The sequence below is a fragment of the Labeo rohita genome, chromosome 23 (genome assembly GCF_022985175.1).
Source record: "Labeo rohita strain BAU-BD-2019 chromosome 23, IGBB_LRoh.1.0, whole genome shotgun sequence".
NCBI classification, from domain to species: Eukaryota; Metazoa; Chordata; class Actinopteri; order Cypriniformes; family Cyprinidae; genus Labeo; species Labeo rohita.
In genome coordinates, this window is record NC_066891.1 from 15,651,223 (window position 1) to 15,672,695 (window position 21,473).

Sequence of the window (21,473 nt, forward strand, 5' to 3'; positions counted from 1 at the left end):
AGATCGTAAAGGAAGAAAGGCTGTGGCGTCACATTTAGAAAACTGACACTTGAATCAGAAACTGTTAGTTTCTACGTTGTATAAAAATAATTATGGCCCTAGAGTAAAAGTATGGGCTTTAGCACTCAAGCTGTAGTGCATAAATGGATTCACCTGGTATGGGTAAGTGTAGCTCGCCTGTGCATGTATATGGTGACTGAAATGTAACTAGAGCTGAACACATGTATCAGTCACATCCCGTTAAAGCTTCACGGCTCCAGTTTAATCTATAGTTTTATGTATTTACAAGCTGTATATTTGTTTTGCACGAGATGTGAATAAAACTGGATATCTTATGTGTGTCCAGTTAATCTGGTTGTTTAATGTCATAACAGCAGAACGTGATTTGCTGTCAAAATCTCATCTTAAGTTGCCATTGTATATGTCGGAGTTTGTTTTAGTTTAATGCATGACGTCAGTTAGATTAATTAGGATTTTAATAAGATTAAACATTATCTGAGGTCATGTGATGTGCATCGGCTGTATCGATACCAAGATCTAGAGTTTGCTGTTCTATTCATGAACGATGGGTCTTTTGAATGAATCGATTAAACGATTCCGTCTGAATCGCTCCGATCGGTTCTCGAGTCAACATGATGGAGCAGAAACTTACTACTAATAGGCAGATAGCAGTAATGGTACAAACCATTTTTTTAATCAACACCTATGTTTTCATAACACAGTGGGCTTCAAGCATTTTATCAAAACGCCCAAAAGTGTGTGTGTGTGTGTGTGTTTTGTTTTTTTTTATCCGAGTGATGTAAATGTTAGTTTTGTTTATTATAAATTCAATTTTAGGTTCTTAGTCAACTTTGTTTTCATTGCTGCCTACCAAAAAACTGGGGGGTGTTTTATAAAACAAGTTTACCAAATAAGCCAGGCTAATTTCAGTTAGCCTGACTTATTTTGAGCCAGATCAAGTGAAAGTCAGACTAACTGAAATAAGCCTGGCTTATTTGGTAAACTTGTTTTATGAAACACCCCCCTAAACTTGGATGAAGTTAAACACCATTAAACGTATTCAAGACTGATATCGCTAAATTTAAACTTTTTCAAGCCGAGCCTGAATGTGGTGGCGTAATCATGACGTAAGAAAATAAACGAATCTATTTGAACCGGTTCTTTGTTTCGAACTGTTCGAAAGAACCGATTCGCGGAATTGAGTCCATCAGTTTTTTTTTTTTTTTTGTTACCAGTATTGTGTTTGTGTTTGCTACTGAGAGCACACACCGGTTCATAGAAGAATGTAGGCGGAGTTGTTGGGTTGCCACTTTGGGTTACCTGAACATTTCCTATCTTAAAGTGTTAAGATTTACTGTAATGTTGTGGATATTTCAGCCAGCAGAAACTATGATGTTGTAGGCAAGTCTTGTGGTGAATATTTTTGGAAGTTTTGCTAGAAGCTTGCATAAGGGAAGCGACCAAAAGGTAAGATCTTTTGTCTTTGTCGAAAAATACTCCTGTATTTGTTTATACAAATAGAGTTTTAAATAGTAAACGTTTTAATTGTTAGAACTGATTGAAACTATAACAGAGCATTTTGGACATTATGTTAAGTCAAAGTCAGATCAAAATCAATGTGCTGAAAGGGGTATTATGTTTCTAGCACATTACTGCTGGATATTTCCACTCTTTTGTTGTCTTCTCTGCTTTACTGAGCTTGCTAAACCTGTATTTCAAGCTCTGTATCATAGCCGGCTAAAGAAATTCTTCAAATAGCACTGTATTTTATTTTGTATCAGTTGTATTGTCCAGTTTCTGCTCACCTTTATAAATATTTTATACAAGTATGTTTCAACAGAGTATGTGTCATAAAAGTTTGTTGGTTTATAGTTTCTCAGTTTAGTTTGAGGGAAGCATTTATACAGTGAAAGTCAGCATTTTTTTGTTTGGATAGAAACATCACAAAGCAAGCACATGACCTGAAAAAAAGAGGAAAAAGAAGTTTTAAGCTTGATGACTTGAATGAACTCCTGACTCACATCCAGTTAAAATCTTTTTTTTAGAATTTATAAAAGCAATAAAAAAGCATTTATTTTTGACAGCGGTACAGTGATAATTTGCCAGCATGTTACTCAAGACGTGGATGTGTTTGATCTCAACATTATAATCAATGACATGCCCTTCTGACGTCATGTGTAGATGGTAGATTCTACTGTATTTACAAAAAGGGAGTGCACACTACAGAGTTATATAGTGTGTTTGCTCTAATGTCTTAGTGCACCTGAGAAGCTGCTGTTTAACAGGACCAATTACAGATCTTGTCTTTTAGGGAGCTGTGGCCCGGGGCTGGATGGGGCGACCTCCCCAGACACAGAACCCCTAATAAAGGATCCGAGACCCAAGGAGCTCAGTCCCATCTCACAAATGGTACTATGTTGGAAAAGTACAAATACATTTTTTGTTATTCTAGAATGGATATTTATATCATGTGATTTGTTTCTCAGGATTTTCAGGGGTACAAATGGGTGTGCTGGAAGGTGTGGTTGTGCCGTATCGGGGCGGTGTGTTCTTTAGGCCTGCTGCTAGTGCTGTTCAACTGGCGTCCTCGCCTCGGCATCCTGGCCCGCTGCAAATCCTGTCCCATTTCAATGGCGGATGTTTTACTATTAAAGGTATTAAAGTTTGTTTTACTGAGACTTTGAATACTGGTTGGTGGGAAAAGAATATACAGTAATTCACAGCAAGGATATTCACTTTCAGTAAGGAAGGATATTTGTAATTTGATTATGACAGGACCGATATGGACAGCAGTTTGTTGTTGATGTGCGTACAGATGAGATTGAGGAAGGCAGGTGAGAACCTCATTATATTTATTACTCATGCTTCTCCTTTTTTTGTATTTATGTGCTTCTTTCAGTTTCTTTCAGAAAGGAACCAGCTATTTGTGTTAACCCATTCTTTGCATTAAATAATTTTGTAACTTTTAAAAATGTTGTGAAGGTCCAAACCTATGTATGGCATAGCGCTATATTTACATTTATATTTAGATTTATACACATTTTGGATTTCACCCCAAAATAAAAAATAAAAAAAACAATTCAGTAAAAATATAGTATATTTTTAGCTTGAATAATGTATTGTAATGTGATTTCTCAATATTTTAATCTAATTTGAATTAATTCTAATCCCATTTAAACTTTTTCATTACTGTTTTTTTTTTCACGGTATCTATTTATTTATAATGTTAATTACATGCTTAAACTAGATAAAAAACCTTGTCAAAATATTTTACTATTTAAAGTAACTATATATTTTAAAATGTAATTTATTCCTGTGATTTCAAAGCTGAATTTTTAGCATCATTACTCCAGTCACATGATCTATCAGAAATCATTATAATATTCTGATTTGCTGCCCAAAACATTTATTATTATTATTATTATTATTACTATTATTATGTAGAAATTTTTTCAGGTTTCTTTGATGAATAGAAAGTTCAGAAGAACAGCATTTATCTATAATTTATATTTATTATAAATGTCTTCATCATCACTTTAATCAATTTAAAGCATCCTTGCTAAATAAGAGTATTAATTATCATTTCTTTACCCCCCAAAAAAGAGAAAAGAAAAAGTTTGACTCCAAACTTTTGAATTCATCACAGAAACCTGAAAAAACTGTTTTTAACATATTAATAATAATAATTATTTTTGGGGGGCAGGAAATCAGAATATTATAATGATTTCTGAAGGATCATGTGACTGGAGTAATGATGCTAAAACTACAGCTTTGAAATCACAGGAGTAAATTACATTTTAAAATATATTCAAATAGAAAAAGTAACTTTAAATAGTAAAATATTATAATAATTTTATAATAATATAAAATTCTAATCTTTCTAGAAATCTTTCTATTCATCAAATCTTGAAAAAAGTGTACTCAACTGTTTTAAATATTGATAATAATAATAATAATAATAATAAATGTTTTTGAACAGCAAATCAGCTTATTAGATTGATTTCTGAAGGATCATGTGACACTGAAGACTGGAGTAATGATGCTGAAAATTTTGCTTTGATCACAGGAATAAATTAAAAAAAAATTCAAATAGAAAAATGTAACTGTATTGCTGTACTTTGTATCAAACAAATGGAGGCTTAGTGAGCAGAAGATACTTTTTTTTTAAAAAAAACATTAAAAATCTTACTGTCCAAAAATGTTTGACTGGTAGTATATTTAAATAAAACTCTATAATGTTTATAGAGCTATTCATTTAACTCATGAACTTTTGTTGAACTTTCCAGTTTGGAATTTGCAGTAGGAGATGCGGATGAGAATGAATGGAAAGACACCGTGCAGCTACACAGTGAAAAGGTAACATTAAGGCAGTCAAAACAGATGGTGTAATGTACATTTCATTTCAGTCTGCTTGATCATATCTTGTTTTTCTTCCATCTAGAAAACACTGCTCAGATACTATGTGTTTGAGGGCATGCGCTACATATGGATTGCCAGGAAAGGAGCCTTTTGCAAAGCAAGGTACTGTTTGATATTTATGTATGTGTGTGGTTTCCTCACTTTGTGGTTATACAGCTGTCTGAAATTGTGAGGTAGTAAATGATCTTCTATTTCCAGCATTCTCAATGAAGGCTGGACCTGCGCTGACCTGCATGCCCGACAACAAGGACTTAGTAAAGCAGACCAAAGCACAAGGTCTGTACACTTTCAATGCCTATATGAGCAATGAACAAAGCTGTTTTCCTTTTTATGGCTTACACATTATTTGTCCTACAGAAAGCAGATTTTTGGGGCCAATGTCATTGATGTACCTGTGAAGTCTTATTTGCAACTTCTATTTGAGGAGGTAGACCTGCGCTTGGTTACTTTTTTTAACTCTATAATGATATAAAACACTGTAAAATCAATATATTGCAATTATAAACACTGTGTTTATTTAATGCTTTGTGAAAGGTTCATATATTGATCTACTACTTTTTTTTTTTCTTTTTTTTTCAGGTGCTCAATCCATTCTACATATTTCAGGTGTTCAGCGTCATCCTGTGGATGTCAGACAGATACTATTATTATGCTGCTTGTATCCTAATCATATCCTTAATTTCAATTGGCGTGTCCCTTTATGAAATTCGTAAGGTATGTGAATATTATTTGTGTGTTCTAGTTTTCCCAGCTCTTTAGTGGATCAAAATAGTAAGAACTTTTTTTTTCTGCAGCAAAGCACCACTCTTCACCGCATGGCCCGGTTGATAGTGAACGTGACTGTGCGTAGAGACGCAGGAGGTAAAACTGCTTATCACATGCCAGAAATAGGCACAGTCTTTCCAGTGTTGCTTTGTTTTTTGTTTTTTTTGTGCAAACGTGTTTGTTTTTCCAGAGGAGGAGAGTGTGAGCTCTGACGAGCTGGTTCCAGGAGACTGTATTGTGATTCCAGCCGGGGGTTTGCTCCTGCCCTGTGACGCCGCCCTGCTGACAGGGGAGTGCATGGTGAATGAAAGCATGCTTACTGGTGAGAAAATACAGACTGCCTTTGAAACTGTGTATTGCTTCAAAGGAGACCTTTTATGTCCCTTTTAACAAGATGTAATATAACTCTTAGGTGTCCCCAGAGTGCGTCTATGAAGTTTCAGCTCAAAATACCTTACAAATCATTTATTATATCATGCTGAAAATGCCTATTTTGAGTGGAAGCAGAAACGCACTGTTTTCGTGCATGGCTCTTTAAATGAGCTGCTGCTCCCTGCCCCCTTTTTCAGAATAGAGCTGTGCCTTTACAGCTCGTAACTCAGATTCTCTGCCAAAAAACATCTGTTTGGTTTTGATGATCACGTCTGTCGCTCTGAAATCATGTGTTTTAAGCCAAATTAGTGTCAACTTTTAATATACATTTGAAGCACATGCACAGAATGTGGCATGTGATAACTAAAATAAGTTCTCTTTCATGTCTTATTGCGCTTAAACTGTCAAATACACACAAGGTTATGTTAAAAACACATGAGTTACAAAAACAATCGGTTATGTCTGTGAAGGTAAACATCTGGGCAAGAAATCACGTTTATATATGCGTGTAGATGCACCATTGACATGGAAACATGGAAACATGGAAAAAGTCCGAATGTGTATGCATTTAGACGCCTTTCTGTTTTTCTGTTCTCATTTTTGTCTCTTAACTCACTGACAGGTGAAAGCATACCAGTGATGAAAACACCATTGTCTGTGTCTGAAGCCACATACAGTCCAGAGTCTCAGCGTAGACACACTTTGTTTTGCGGCACACAGCTCATCCAGGCTAAAGGAGGCGGTTCTGCTGGGAATGGGGTCATTGCTGTTGTAACACGCACAGGTGACTTATAAAGAAATGCATTTTTTATTTTTGTTGATTATACACTAGAAATGAATATTTTTGTTGTACAAGGATTCGTATAATTGCTCAAAAGTGACGTAATGTTACAAAAGATTAGAATTTAAAATTTATTAAGTAGCACTAGTATTGATAATAACAAGAAATGCTTCTTGAGCACCAAATCAGCATATTAGAATGATTTCTGAAGGATCATGTGCCACTGAAGACTGGAGTAATAATGTTGTAAATTAAGCTTTGCCAGCACAGGAATAAATTACATTTTAAAATCTATTAAAATGAAAAAGCACTTTTTTTAAATTGTAATATTATTTCCAAATTGTACTATTTTTACTGTATTTTTGGTGAGCATTAGAGACTTCTTTCAAACAGTTTTCAAAATTCTGCTAATTTCAGACTTTTGTACGGTACTGTATGTAGAAGATAGAGAAGTTAAAAATGACTTTCGTTTTTACTTTCTTTTGTTGTTTTCTCATGAAAACCACTTTCGTTTATGTTCCTCAGGGTTTTTCACGGCCAAAGGAGACCTTATTAGCTCTATCCTTTACCCTCAGCCATTAGACTTTCGCTTCTACAAGGATGCTATGAAGTTCCTGCTGTTTCTAGGACTTCTGGGTAAGTTGGGTTATTTGCAAGCTTCATGTATGTGATATAATGACATTTGTTATTTGTTACTGTTAGTCCCGTAATGCAGAAAATGGGCCGTCATTGATGTGAACGTCTCTATTTCAGCTCTGGTCGGCACTATTTATAGCCTTGTGATACTTTCAAAGAGCAATGTAAGTATTTTTTTTTTAATTCCGCTTTTCCTTTAATGTTAGTTAAAGTTGTCTTGTACTACAGTAGTTTGAATCTAAATGATTTCATCCTAAATTAAAACTGTAGAATTCTTAATTAATTTATTCTTTTTAATTTCCCTGTGTATCCACTTCTGTCATCAGACAACCTGGCAAGAGCTCATCATCCGGTCTCTGGATATTGTGACAATAATAGTTCCACCTGCTCTTCCAGCTGCTTTAACTACAGCCACTATCTACGCCCAGAATCGACTGAAGCGTCATGGGGTGTTCTGCATCAGCCCACCCCGCATTAATATCTGCGGCAAGATATCACTTTTCTGTTTTGATAAGGTGAGAGAACAAGGTTTCTTTATTGTTTCATTAAAAATGCTGTGCTCCTGATGATTCATATCTTCAGATTTTGCTTAATCTTATATTTGGCTATGCAAAGCCTAATCTTCAGGCTGTTAAAATAAACCTTGCTTTATTACTCAGTCCAGACGTTCTGTTTGTGTAACAGTTACATCATCAATGTCCTGGACTAGACCAACAGACAATTTATTTCTTTTACTGCCTAATTGTGACAACTCCGCATGTCAGTTCCTTTTACACATAATCTATTTAACATTCATAGATAATTAACCTTGGATTGCTTGCATTATGAAAAAATGTTTGATTCTATTTCTTCCATAAAACAGACCTCATATCTGTATCTGTCTATCAAACCTTACATACAAATAATTTAAAATGACTAAACCTTTTAAAATAAGTTATACTCACTAAGAAGTTCATATTTTATGGTAGGTAAAATGCAATTCAAATTCATTTCAAAAGATGCTTCTTTAGGAGCAGTTTTCTGAAGCAAAAAAAGTTTACAACCTTTCCACCAAAGAATTTTTAATTACACTTTTTATTGATTTATTTAGTCATCCATTCATTATTAAGCATTTTATTGCCATCTCGCATGCATCATGTGCTTTCAAAGCAAAGAAGATGAGTTTGTTAGAGGCTACATTGTGCAGCAGAGGGTTAGCCACGACCGATAAGATCTCTGCTGCTGTGTTGCTAAATATCAACATCCTGTCAAATGAGAACTCCTTATACACAGTCATGGCCAAAAATATCAGCACCCTTGCAATGCAGCCCTTCTCTCAGAAAATAGTTGCGGTTGCAAATGTATTGGTACTTACATGTTTATTTTTTTTTGTTTGCATTAGAACAGCACAAAAAACAGAAGAAAAATCAAGTCTGATACAATTCCACACAGAACCCAAAAAATGCACTGGACAAAATTATTGGCACCCTTAACTTAATTTTTGGTAGCATTCATTTTTGGAAAAAATAACTGGGGTGGGGTGGGGATACCAACGGTATGGTCATTTTTTTTCCCCGGTACATTATTCTCTGTGTAATAACAAAAACATTTATTTCAATTAAAAAATAAGTTGAAAAATTTCAACTTCAATATGGTAAACAATAGGGCCCTACATTTTTTTTTTTTGTTTGTTTTTTTTTTTTTTTTTTTTCCCCTCAGAAATTCTTGTGTGTTTTAATTTTTCTGATAATCAAATACAGGCGTTAAACATTGATTTATTTTTAATGAAGTGAAAATTAAACCCTTTTATTTGTTTTTTTTCTGTTATTCTTATAATTTCTCCATCTAATTGTTTTATTTAAATTTGCCAGAAATCGGAATATTTAAACACCTACATTATACTGTACAAAAGTAATACAAGACATTTCTGTTACATGTAAAACCATACTTTTATTTTGACAGGTGGCCGGTTAGTTTTTGTGTGTATACACTACGATATAATGCCAATTTTCGGTAATGAAACTGTCAAATTTACATGAAGTGACTCTCACAGCAGTTCAGTTCATGTGTTTATGTCATCAAATAATGAGACGCAGAGGCTGAAAATAACCACGAGCATCACGTGTGCTTCACTATTTGTGTAGTAAACAAAGCCACGTCTTTGCAATTCATTCATACAGAGCCAAGCGGAACATGGAGGATTCATATTTAAACTGTCTTTATGCGTTTTAATATTCACAGACACTAGTCCATATTGCGATTCGAATTAAGTGAGAGACCTACTTTTGATTTATTAATCCAAAAATTTACGAATTTTGTGGCATCCCCCCTAATATAATGGCAGAGGAAACACTGAAGACCCATGACCTCTGGTGGAGATGCAGCTTTCTGACACTGGCCCTAAAATTTTTTGGTAATCATCAGATTTCATGATACTGTTCACACAGTCAAGGCATCCAGTGCCAGAAGCAGCAAAGCAACCATAAAACATCTTTGAACCCCCACCATGTTTGACTGTAGGGACTGTCTTCTTTTCTTTGAAGGCCTCATTTCTTTTTCTGTAAAGAAAATGTCCTTTACTAAAAAGCTTTACTTTTGTCTCATCTGTCCACAGTTCGTTCTCCCAGTAGAATTGTGGCTTTGTCACATAAGTTTTGGCAAACTCCAGTCTTGCTTTTTTTATACCTTTGTGTCAGCAGTGGTGTCCTACCATAGCGTCCCTTTTCATTCAGATGGCGACGGATAGTGCGAGCTGACACTGTTGTACCTTGTGTCTGTCGATCAGCTTGAATTTGTTTGGAAGTTAATCAGGGTTCTTTATCCACCATTCAGACAATCCTTCGTTGTAATTTTTTACAACAAAGGATCCAGGGAGGTTAGCTACAGTGCCATGGGCTGTAAACCTCTTGATGATATTGTGCACAGTGGACACAGGAACATTAAGATCTCTGGAGATGGACTTGTAGCCTTGAGATTGTCCATGTTTTTCCACATTTTTTTCTCTCAAATCCACAGACAACTCTTACACTTCTTTCTTTTCTCCATGCTCAGCGTGACACACAACACAAAGGTTGAGTCAACTTTTCTCCATTTGAACTAGCTGCAAGTGTGATTACTATATTGTCAACACCTGTTACTTGCCAAAGGTGTGTCTAAATACAAATTACAGGAGCATCACATGCTTGAAAAGCAATTATTTCTTACAATTTTGATAAGATGCCAATAATTTTGTCCAGTCCGTTTTTGAGTTCTGTGTGAAATTTTATCAAGTTTGACTTTTCTTCTGTTTTTCTGAGAGAAGTGTTGCATTTTCTGACAGAATTGCAAGGGTGCCGATTTTTTTTTTTTTTTTTGGCCGTGACTGTATGTGCTGCAGTCAAACATCCTCGTCACACTGTATATGTATATTTTGCATCAATGAAGACTGCTCAAGGCATTTTTATATAGAGCTATTCGTGTTGGTCTTACAGTGTTTTTATGGCATTTTAAAGTTAAGTTAGACAATAAAAGAGACAAATCCTTTTCATTTGGTTCGAAGAAAGAGTTGTGGCAAGATGGCAAGGTTTCTATGTATTGTTATTAAAATAATGCTGTGAATGTTATGATTGTTTCAGACTGGCACTCTTACAGAGGAGGGTCTGGATGTGTGGGGCGTAATGGAAGTGAGTGGAGCGGCATTTGGCGAGCTGGTCCCTGACCCTCTCTTTCTCCCTCCTGGACCGATGCTATATGCACTTGCCTCCTGCCATTCTGTGGCTTTGCTGGGGGGTCAAGCACTCGGAGACCCACTAGAGCTCAAAATGATAGAATCCACTGGATGGGTAATGACTGGTTTCTCATGTTTTTAAATAGACCTGTATGACTTGATTTCTTCTGTGGAACATAAAAGAAGATTTTCTAAGAAAGTTTTTTTTTGTCCATACAATGAAAGTCAATAGCAACTAACTGGTCAGAATGAGACCTTTAGCAGAATGTTTATGCTGCTCTTTTCAATACATTGAAAGTGAACAGTGAGCAACGACTTTAGAAACTTCAAAAGTGACAAAAACGGTAACTTCTCCTTTTGTGTTCCACTTAGGGGTGGGTGATATACTGGTAGACATGATTAGAAATTTGTCCACTGGTAGAGATTTTGGACTCTTGTCTCTATCACAGTTACATGCTCATGTGACGTTGCTAACTTGCTGCGCTACGTGGTCATAAAAACATATCGTCTGCACGCATTTTAAAGCATTGGGGTTTAAAAACAAGTGATTTTAAGCTGTTGAAACACAATCAGCAGTGAAAGAGAACTAGTTACACTATGTGTGCGCTGTTTCTGAGAGGCACGCACACTCGTGAAGACGGTGCTAATACAGAGTATTGAACTTAGCTATTTTTGCCACTTTATAGGTCTTGAACAGTTCAATTCACACACTTGTTTGTGTCAAAATGGCCGTATTAGCAAGTATCCTCCTAAACACAATTTTAGGTCTTAAGTGAAAGCAAACAGCTGAGAAAGAAAACACATGTGTAACAGTATATTGGATCCAGGCAGCTCTTAAAGTGACAGCAGTCTAATATTCCCGCTGTCTGTCATTCTTGTTAATCAAATAACAAACGAGAGAAAATCTCTCTCTTCTCTTGACTAAATAACTTTTTTAACTTAAATAAGAAGAAATATATATTGAATGAATATGCAGTGTTTTATACATTTATTTATTTGTTCTACTGTAGTTTTTTTCGGTCCTATTGCTTGTAATTGGTTTCTTATTCTTATTTAACTGTTTACTTGTCTTCAGCTTGAGCTTAAGGTTTATATATATATATATATATATGTGTGTGTGTGTGTGTGTGTGTGTATATATATATATATATATATATATATATATATATATATATATATATATATATATATAGGTTAGTATTATTTCTGTGATGTTGACACTGGTGTCAAAAGTTATTAAATTTTGTGGTATCAAATTTTTTCTTCTTTATTTAAAGCCAAAACAACTGTATTGTTATATATTGTTACTGATATAAGATTTTGATTTTGTTCCACTGAACAAATAAACTCATACAGGTTTGGAACGATAAATAGTAAATAATTTCAGTGATTTGCATCTCATTTCTTCTTCAGTCTTTTGCATATGACAGATATGAATCTGTGATTTGTTTAATACATTGTTTGGCAACTTTGATGTCAATTTGCATGCAAATGACAGGAACTGACAGAGCCGGAGAATGAGATGGGACTTGATTCTGAATTTGGCAAACACAGAGTACTAGCAGTGATGAGACCTCCTGCACCTGAGTCCCCGTCACAAGGAAGCGTAAGTTGATTCATATACAGAACAAGGAAGTGATCACTGGATGTAACAACAGAAGGAAATTACTTAAACCTTTGGGGCTTGATTATGAATTAAATGTTTACGCAAAAATAAAAATCATTCATTCACCTTCTTGTTGTTCCAAAACTAAGTGACTTTCTATCTTTTGAAGATTTTTTTGGTCTATACAGTTGAAAGTCAAATAGTGCTGACCCCAACATTCTTCAAAATGTATTTTGTATTCTAGAGAAGAAAGAAAATCTACAAGTTTGGAACGACATGTGGACAATGTTACTTTAATTTAATTTAGGTTAATTTAAACCTTGTCCTCTTATGTGTTTTTCAGTCTGTCAGTCAGCCAGTGGCAATCGTACGGCGATTCCCATTCTCTTCTTCCCTGCAAAGGATGAGCGTGGTCACCATCGGTCCAGGTGGAGCTTCCCCTGTCGCATTCCTTAAAGGAGCACCTGAAATGGTTGCCAGCTTCTGCCTTAGAGAAAGTGGTGAGGACCTGACTTTTAAAACTTGTCCTGGTTCTTATATCACCTTGAGAAGAACAAGCAGGAGTATTGGGAACACTGCCTATTTATTTTTGCACTCAGTTTTGTTCCGTCTTTGTGCTCTCCTTGTGACAGTGCCTTCTCATTTTTCACCCACTCTCCGGGAATATGCGAGCCAGGGCTTCAGGGTCCTTGGATTTGCCTACAAGCACCTCACTAAAGAGACCAACCTAAGCACTGTTGAAAGGTCAGCTGCTTTGTTTTGTAATAATACCATTCAAAGATTTAGAGTTGGTAAAATTTGTTAATGTTTTTGAAAAGTCACTTATGTTCACCAAGGCTGCATTTGTTTGAACATAAGTACAGTGAAAACTTAAAATAACCCGTTTTCTATTTTAATATATTTTAAAATGTAATTTATTCCTGTGCTGGCAAAGCTGTATTTTCAGAATCCTTTACTTCAGTATTAAGTGTCACATGATCCTTCAGAAATCATTCTAATATGCTGGTTTGTGGCTCGAGAAATATTTCTTAATATCAGTGTTTTTAGTGTTGTCATGAATAAAAAAAAAAAATATATATATATATATATATAAATATATATATATATGTATATTATACATTATAAATGCCATTTGCAAAATTGTACTGACCCCAAAATTTTAAATGATTGTGTTTTTAATTTCTTACATTTCTTAATTATTATTATTATTATTATTAATGCTATTTTTATTTAATACATCCGTGTTGAATAAAAGATAAAAGTAGTAATTTTGTTTTTAAAAAATCTAAATGACCCCAAACTTTTATTAGTGCATTTAATTAATTATTAGTTATACACTACCAGTCAAAAGTTTTTGAACAGTAAGATTTTTCAAGTTTTTTTTTTTTTTTTTTTTTTTTTTTTTTAGAAGTCTCTTCTGCTCACCAAGCCTGCATTTATTTGATCCAAAGTACAGCAAAAACAGTAAAATTCTGAAATATTTTTACAATTTAAAATAACTGTTTTCTATTTGAATATATTTTAAAATGTTCTGATTTGCTGCTCAAAAAGCATTTTTTATTACTATTATGTTGAAAACAGCTGAGTAGAATTTTTTTCAGGTTTCATTTATCTGAAATAGAAATCTTTTCTATCATTATAAAAGTCTTTATCACCACTTGTGATCAATTTAAATCATCCTTGCTAAATAAAAGTATTAATTCTATAATTCCTTTCCCCCAAAAATATTATACTAACTCCAAGCTTTTGAATGGTCGACTGTATAATGTTGCAAAGGCTTTTTTATTTCAGATAAATACTGATCTTTGGATCTTTCTATACCCCAAAGAATCCTGTACTCAACTGTTTTAAATGTTGATAATGATAATAATAAAAAAAATGTTTCTTGAACTGCAAATCACCATATTAGAATGACTTATGAAGGATCATGACACTGAAGACTGGAGTAATGATGCTGAAATTTTTGCTTTGTGTACAATAAATGTTTGCTTGTAGGGTGGAGGTGGAGAAGGACATGAACTTCCTGGGTCTGTTGGTAATGAAGAACCAGGTGAAACCGGAAAGCGCAGAAGTCATTCGCACACTTAAACTTGCACAATTACGGCCTGTTATGGTTACAGGTATATCTAAAAATAACAAACATAATCTAAATCTATAATCTAAAATAAACCTTATAGTGTGCGTTTATAACCATAATTTGCTTCATAATTGTCTGACCTAGTTGAATTGTCACTAAACTTTTTAAATCATAATTTTTGTTGCCCTCCTAACTTTATAGACGTAAAATATGTTCACACAGTTTTTTTTTTTTTTTTTTGCTCTGTCAGGTGACAATATTCTCACTGCTGTGAATGTAGCACGTGCTTGTGGAATGGTGCTGACACATGACAAGGTTATTTTTGTTCATGCATCGCCCCCTACTGCCAATTCAGTGGCCTCACTGCAGTTTCATGAAGGAGATGGTGCATCAGCCACCATTAATACTCAGGAGACTATTGATATTCCAGCACAGGTTTGCTTATTTGACCTTTTAAGTGCTTTACAGATGTTACCACTGACGTATCACACAGTAATGTCTTTATTGTGTCTTTATGACAGAGTTTATATTAATTCAGAACAGCAAACAGATTAATACGTTCTCTTCCTGTACAAAAAGGGTCTCTACCAGAATGGTGCCAGCTATCATTTGGCTATAAATGGAATGTCCTTTGCGGCACTTTGCGATCATTTCCCTGAATATCTGCCCAAGGTGACTTAGATTAAGTTTTAGGAGTATTGATCCATTCTAATTTTAGACTGGTGGTTTTAGATTTGCTGGAGATTGACAGCGCTCATTGTTTTTGCGTTACAGATTCTGATGAGGGGAACAGTGTATGCCCGCATGACCCCAGAACAGAAAACCCAGCTGGTAAAAGCACTGCAGAAACTCAAGTGAGTCTAGTATTTGAAATTTGTGTGGTTAAGTGTGGTCGTGTGCATTGTTTGAGAATCATATCAGCCAAATATGTAGATTATTGTTATTGTATAAATTGTATTATTGTATCAATTATTGTTCGTTAGCAGGGCTTTGTAAGACTGAATATAACATCCATATCTCCTGACTTGTGTGCAGTTATAGGGTGGGCATGTGTGGTGATGGAGCCAATGACTGTGGAGCATTAAGGGCTGCTGATGTCGGTGTGTCATTGTCTGAGGCTGAGGCCTCTGTGGCGTCTCCTTTCACATCCAAGTCTGACAACATCAGCTGCGTGCCTCTACTCATCAAGTAAATAACACACTTTTAACATTCTTATGCATGGATTTTATCCATAAATTGGATAATAAATGTTGTGTTTTTGGCTTAAGGTATTATAATAGGATCAGTATCTGTTTTTTGCAATATATAATTTAATCAATAATTATGTATTTTATTTTTATTTATTATAATTTCTTGTATTACTTTTAATTAACTATTATTATTATTATTATTATTATTATTATTATTATTATATTTTTAAATTATTCTATACAATTTATAATAATAATAACAATGATACTAATATGAATATGAATAATAGTAATAATAATAATAAAGTCTATATTGAATAATGTATCCTTAACTTGGATCAAGGGTTATAATAATATTAAGATATAATAAAGCCATTTATATTCCTGTTTTATAATATTATATATTTTTAACCATTTATAATAATATTAATATGAATAATAGTAATAACAGTACAGTATTTATTTGAATATATTATATTATATACAATTTATAATAATAATAATATAAATAATATGAATAATAGTAATAATAATAAAGTCTTTATTAAATATTGTATCATTAACTTAAATGATTATAATATCAATATATAATGAAGCTATTAATATTGCTTTTTTCTTATATATATATATATATATATATATATATATATTTTTTTTTTATTATATACAGTTTATAATACTAATACTAATAATAAATATATAAATATGAATATGAATAATAGCAATAATAATAAAGTATTTATTTAATATATTATTGTATACAATTTATAATAATATAAATAATATGAATATGAATGATAGTAATAATATTAATAATAGTCTATATTGAATATTGTATCCTTAACTTCAATTAAGGATTATAGTAATATAAATATATAATGAAGCCATTTGTATTGCTGTTTTATAATTTTGTATATTTTTAAATTATTATATGCAATTTATAATAATAATAATAATAATATGAATATAAATATGAATATGATAGTAATAATAATAAAGTATTTGTTTAAAATATTATTATATACAATGTATAATAATATAAATAATATGTATATGAATAATAGTAATAATAATTCTGTGTTGAATAGTGTATCCTTAACTTAAGTCAAGGATTATAATAATATCAATATATAATGAAGCCATTTATATTGCTGTTTTATAATATTATATATTTTTAATTTATATAATTTATTATAATAATATCAATAATAATAATTTGGATTATAATAATGTCAGTATATAATAATAAAGCCACACTGTGGTTTTATAGTATTATATATTTGTAAATTATTACATACGTTTTATAATAATAATAAATAAATAAATAAATAAATGCTTTTAATAAACAGTAATAGTAATAACAAAATGTGGACATTGTGCTTTTGAATTAAGTTATTATAATATCAATATATAATAAAAGTAGTGTTTTTCACTGAATATTGTATTCTTGACTCATGTTGTTTTAATAATATCACTGTATTATATGTATAATGATGTTATTTAGTAGTATTTATATTTATTATTTAGATTTATTAATGATTATAAATTTATGATGGTGATTATTATTACTTTTATTCTATAACTAAATCTAATGTCTGGTTTGTTTGAAATGTAAAACAATAAACAGAGAAGGCAGGTGTTCACTGGTGACATCATTCAGTCTTTTCAAGTACATGGCTTTGTACAGTCTGATCCAGTTTGCCTCTGTACTCATTCTCTACACTGTAAGTATTAGCCTGTCCATTTTTTTCTTTTATTTTTTATCAGCTAAAATCCATATATACAGTGATGTAATTAATGCATTTTAACAATAATGTTTGTGAATCGTTTTATCTTTTGTAGGAGAAAACAAACTTGGGAGACTTGCAGTTCCTCTTCTTTGATTTAGTTTTGGTCACCGTTTTGGCTATAGTGATGGGACGGGGAGGTCCCAGCGATGAGCTCCATCCCCAGCGACCCGCTGCCAGTCTTCTGTCTCTGCCAGTCCTGTCTAGTTTACTGATTCACACCATACTGCTGATCCTGGCCCAGGTGTCTGCCCTGCTTATCACTGTGTCACAAGACTGGTAAGCAACTAGAACCTAAAAAAAAAATCTTTGCAGCTTCATACACCTGTTGTTTTATAACTCTGTTATGGTTTTCAGGTATGTGCCTCTAAATTCCACTGTGACGGGGGCTGCAAACTTGCCCAACATGGAGGACACAAGCATATTTGCCTTATCAGGATTCCAGTATATCATCATGTCTATTGTGATAACTAAAGGATATCCTTACAAAAAGCCACTGTATTACAATGGTGAGGATTTCAACTTTGACCTTGTTGTGCACAATTAGACCTGTTCAACACAGCAAAACATGAGCTTGTTTTACAGAAAACAAATTCAAAATACACAGTATTTATTGAATTTAGAGTAGGGCTGGGTATATATATATATATATATATATATATATATATATATATATATATATATATATAATATTAGTGGTGTAATGATACATGTGTTTGTACCGAATACATCTCGGTACGGGCAGCTCGTTTCAGTGCATGAGGCCTTACAACGAATACAGGCAATTCACCCTCAATCCAGAAGGTGCGCCTGCAGTACTCTGTGTGATTACCGCCAGCAGAACGACAGCAAATGCCAGGAGTTGCGCACTTGAAAACAAAGCCCACTAGACAGTGTCCATGTGCTGATTCTGAACGCGTCTCTCACTGACAAAGGAGTATAATTTTACTTTAAAGGCTTGTGCACTCAACAGTCTGTGTTATGGAGCTTTGTGCTCTTGTATCCTACCTCTCTCATTCGGCACAAATCCAAATATTCTATAACATTTCCATAATTTCGATGTATCCAAATGCTAAACTATTATTTATTATGTAAATTATAGGCTTTGTACTTCAGTCGTCTTCCTACGGGGGCCCAGTGAGGCGCACGCTGATGTTTGGTTCACTGTTTTATTTTGATAAAGTACCAACTGCACTGTTAAGTTAGCAATGCTAGAAGCCTGGAACTGATATGTTTTGTGTTTGTGTGCGCCAGCGCAATTACTTCAACTTTACTCATACCACCAAAATCAACTTAAACAAAAAACAAATAGAATGTCGCTTTCTGCCATTTGAGTTTCCTTTCTGTCACAAAACTGAACTGAAACTCAGCAAATATAGGCTACGTTACGTGTCGCAGTTTTTTTTTCTCCTTGTCTAACTAAATTAACTAAATATATTTCAAGTATTTATTTCTTTGTATGTATATATGTACTGCAAAATTTATAGCCCATATATGACATTAATTTTAATGTAATATTTAGTATTTTTACATGTAGGTGGAAAAAAATGTAATTTGTACTACTGTCTAGTTAAAAAAAAAAAATGAAAGGAAACAGCATAGTAGATTTGTTTTTTTCCTGTTGCACCGAAATCATATCGAACCGTGACATCTGTGTACCGTTACACCCTTTATATATATATATATATATATATATATATATATATAAAAATGTTAATTATTTTACAAAAATCATACAAAATGCATGTTATTTTTTATTTAGTACTGACCTGACTAAGATGCATATATACATATACTTTTTTTTTTTTTTTTTTTTAAAAAGTCAGTATTAGTTGAATTTATAAAAATTACCCTGTTTAAAACAGTTTACATATGCTTGATTCTTAATACTGTGTTGTTACCTGAATGATCCACAGCTGTTTTTTGTTTAGTGATAGTTGTTCATGAGCCCCTTGTTTGTCCTGAATAAGAGTTAAGCCGCCTGCTGTTCGTCAGAAAAATCCTTCAGGTCCCATAAATTCTTTGGCTTTTTAGCATTTTTGTGTATTTGAACCCTTTCCAACAATGACTGTATGATTTTAAGATCCATCTTTTCACACTGAGAACAACTGAGGGACTCATATGCAACTATTACAGAAGGTTCAAACACTCACTGATGCTCCAGAAGGAAACGCAATACAGTAAGAGCAGAGGGGTGAAAACTTTTGAACAAAATGGAGATGTGTACATTTTTCTTATTTTGCCTAAATATATTTTTTATCATCTAGAACTGCCCTTCAGAAGCAGACATGTTTCCCAGAAGACAAAATTAAGTTAAATTTACCCTGATCTTTAAATTCAAAAAGTTTTCACCCCCTGGCTTTTAATGCATCATTTTTCCTTCTGGAGCATCAGTGAGTGTTTGAACCTTCTGTGATAGCTGCATAACTGAGTCCCACAGTTGCCCTTAGTGTGAAAAGATGGATATTAAAATCATGCAGTCATTGTTGAAAAGAGTTAAAGTTCACACAAATGCTGAAAAACCCAAACAATTTGCGGACAGTTTAAGCAGTTCAGAACGAACATGGGACTCATGAAAAACTATCACTTAACAAAAGAACACAGCTGTGGATCATTCAGGTACCAACACTGTATTAAGAATCAAGTGGATGTAAACTTTTGAACAATTACTCTTATTTTGGTAAAATTAACATTTTGCAGATTCTGCAAGGTATATGTAAACTTTTGACCTCAACTGTATATTTTACAGTAATTATTTTATAACAATATTATAACCGTATTCTAAGATTTATGTTTAGCTTTTTTAATATTTTGTTTCTCTTCTCAGTTTTGTTTGTAGGCGCACTGCTGATTTTCTTTGCACTTATGAGCTGGCTGGTTCTTTTCCGTCACACTGTCATCCATCAACTGCTGAAGCTCTATTACATCAATGATATGAGCTATAAACTACTTCTGGTGGCTGTAGCTGCACTCAACTTCTTCATATGCTACTTGCTTGAGGTAAAGACAAATGCATGTATTACCACATGGAATCTAAAACATGCTGCCAGTATCAGTAACTGCCAAGTTATTGTTTGTCACAGATTCTCATTGACCGAGGTGCCCTAAACTGCCTTCGCAACATCAGAGGAAAACGCAAGTCCAAAAAGCAGTACAAACGACTGGATATCCACCTTGCGGAAACACCCTCATGGCCACCCCTGAATCAGCCCTTGTTGCCACCACAGTGCTCCGTCATCGGTGTTAGCTAACACCTACCTCCTGCTTTAGAATTTCAGCTCTTCCAATGCACATATCCAGGGTTGCCAAAGATCTGATACCACCTCTCAGTGCACTAGTGAGGTATGCGTACCAGGTGTTGACCTTGTCTGCCTATTATATATGGCATAAAACTTATACAGCAACAAAAATGTTATTGGTGGTGTTTCTAATATAAAATATAAATGATGAATAAAAACCTTTAAGTATTTTGTAAAGGTGTTCCAGTTGATTTAGAAAAGGGGTGGAAATATATTACCTCAGAATATGCAAGATAATTATTAAAAAATATGTGACCTTGGACCACAAAACTAGTCATAAGTAGCAAGGGTATATTTATAGCAATAGCCAGTAATACATTGTATGGGTCAAAATTATGGATTTTTTTTTTTTTTCATTAGAATGTTAAATAAAGGTCATGTTCCATTAATATATTTTGTTAAATTCCTACTGTAAATATAATAAAACTTAATTTTTGATTAGTAACATGCATTGCTAAGAACTTAATTTAGACAACCTTAAAGGTGATTTTCTCATTGTTTTGATTTTTTTTTTTTGTACCCTCAGATTCCAGATTTTCAAATAGTTGTATCTCAACCAAATATTGTCCTATCCTAACAAACCGTACATCTATATGTGTGTGTGTATGTGTGTGTGTGTGTGTGTGTGTGTGTGTGTGTGTGTGTGTGTATGTGTGTGTATATATATATATATATATATATATATATATATATATATGACTCTGAAAATACCCACACAAAATTATTTCTATTTAAGCTATTTTTGTGTTAGGTATAGACTTTACAAATTGTAGCTTTAGAAAGAAATGTTTGATTTGATTTGGTATAAAATGTATTAAATATAAACATTTAGGCTGCAAAGGCCTAATGTAAACTA

At 33.3% G+C, this 21,473-nt stretch overlaps 1 protein-coding gene across 2 annotated transcripts; it reads left to right on the top strand.

Moving 5' to 3' along the window:
* Window positions 1–20: 20 nt before the first annotated feature.
* atp13a2 (ATPase cation transporting 13A2) lies at window positions 21–21,034 on the top strand. Of its 2 annotated transcripts, none has more exons than XM_051096677.1 (29): window positions 21–162; window positions 2,312–2,409; window positions 2,487–2,654; window positions 2,776–2,834; window positions 4,287–4,356; window positions 4,442–4,521; window positions 4,618–4,695; window positions 4,777–4,846; window positions 4,999–5,133; window positions 5,214–5,280; window positions 5,375–5,506; window positions 6,179–6,340; window positions 6,863–6,973; window positions 7,091–7,137; window positions 7,300–7,488; window positions 10,567–10,773; window positions 12,157–12,264; window positions 12,608–12,764; window positions 12,897–13,008; window positions 14,260–14,384; window positions 14,592–14,776; window positions 14,921–15,013; window positions 15,116–15,195; window positions 15,377–15,529; window positions 17,159–17,255; window positions 17,374–17,597; window positions 17,676–17,827; window positions 20,146–20,318; window positions 20,402–21,034. In XM_051096677.1, exons 1-29 carry the CDS (start codon window positions 144–146, stop codon window positions 20,567–20,569), a joined length of 3,519 nt encoding a protein of 1,172 aa, XP_050952634.1. In that variant the 5' UTR covers window positions 21–143; the 3' UTR covers window positions 20,570–21,034. The 2 variants fall into 2 exon arrangements, with proteins under 2 accessions (XP_050952634.1, XP_050952635.1); XM_051096678.1 differs by lacking the exon at window positions 21–162 and adding an exon at window positions 1,055–1,467 and having other exon boundaries at window positions 20,402–21,033.
* The last annotated feature ends 439 nt before the right edge of the window (window positions 21,035–21,473 follow it).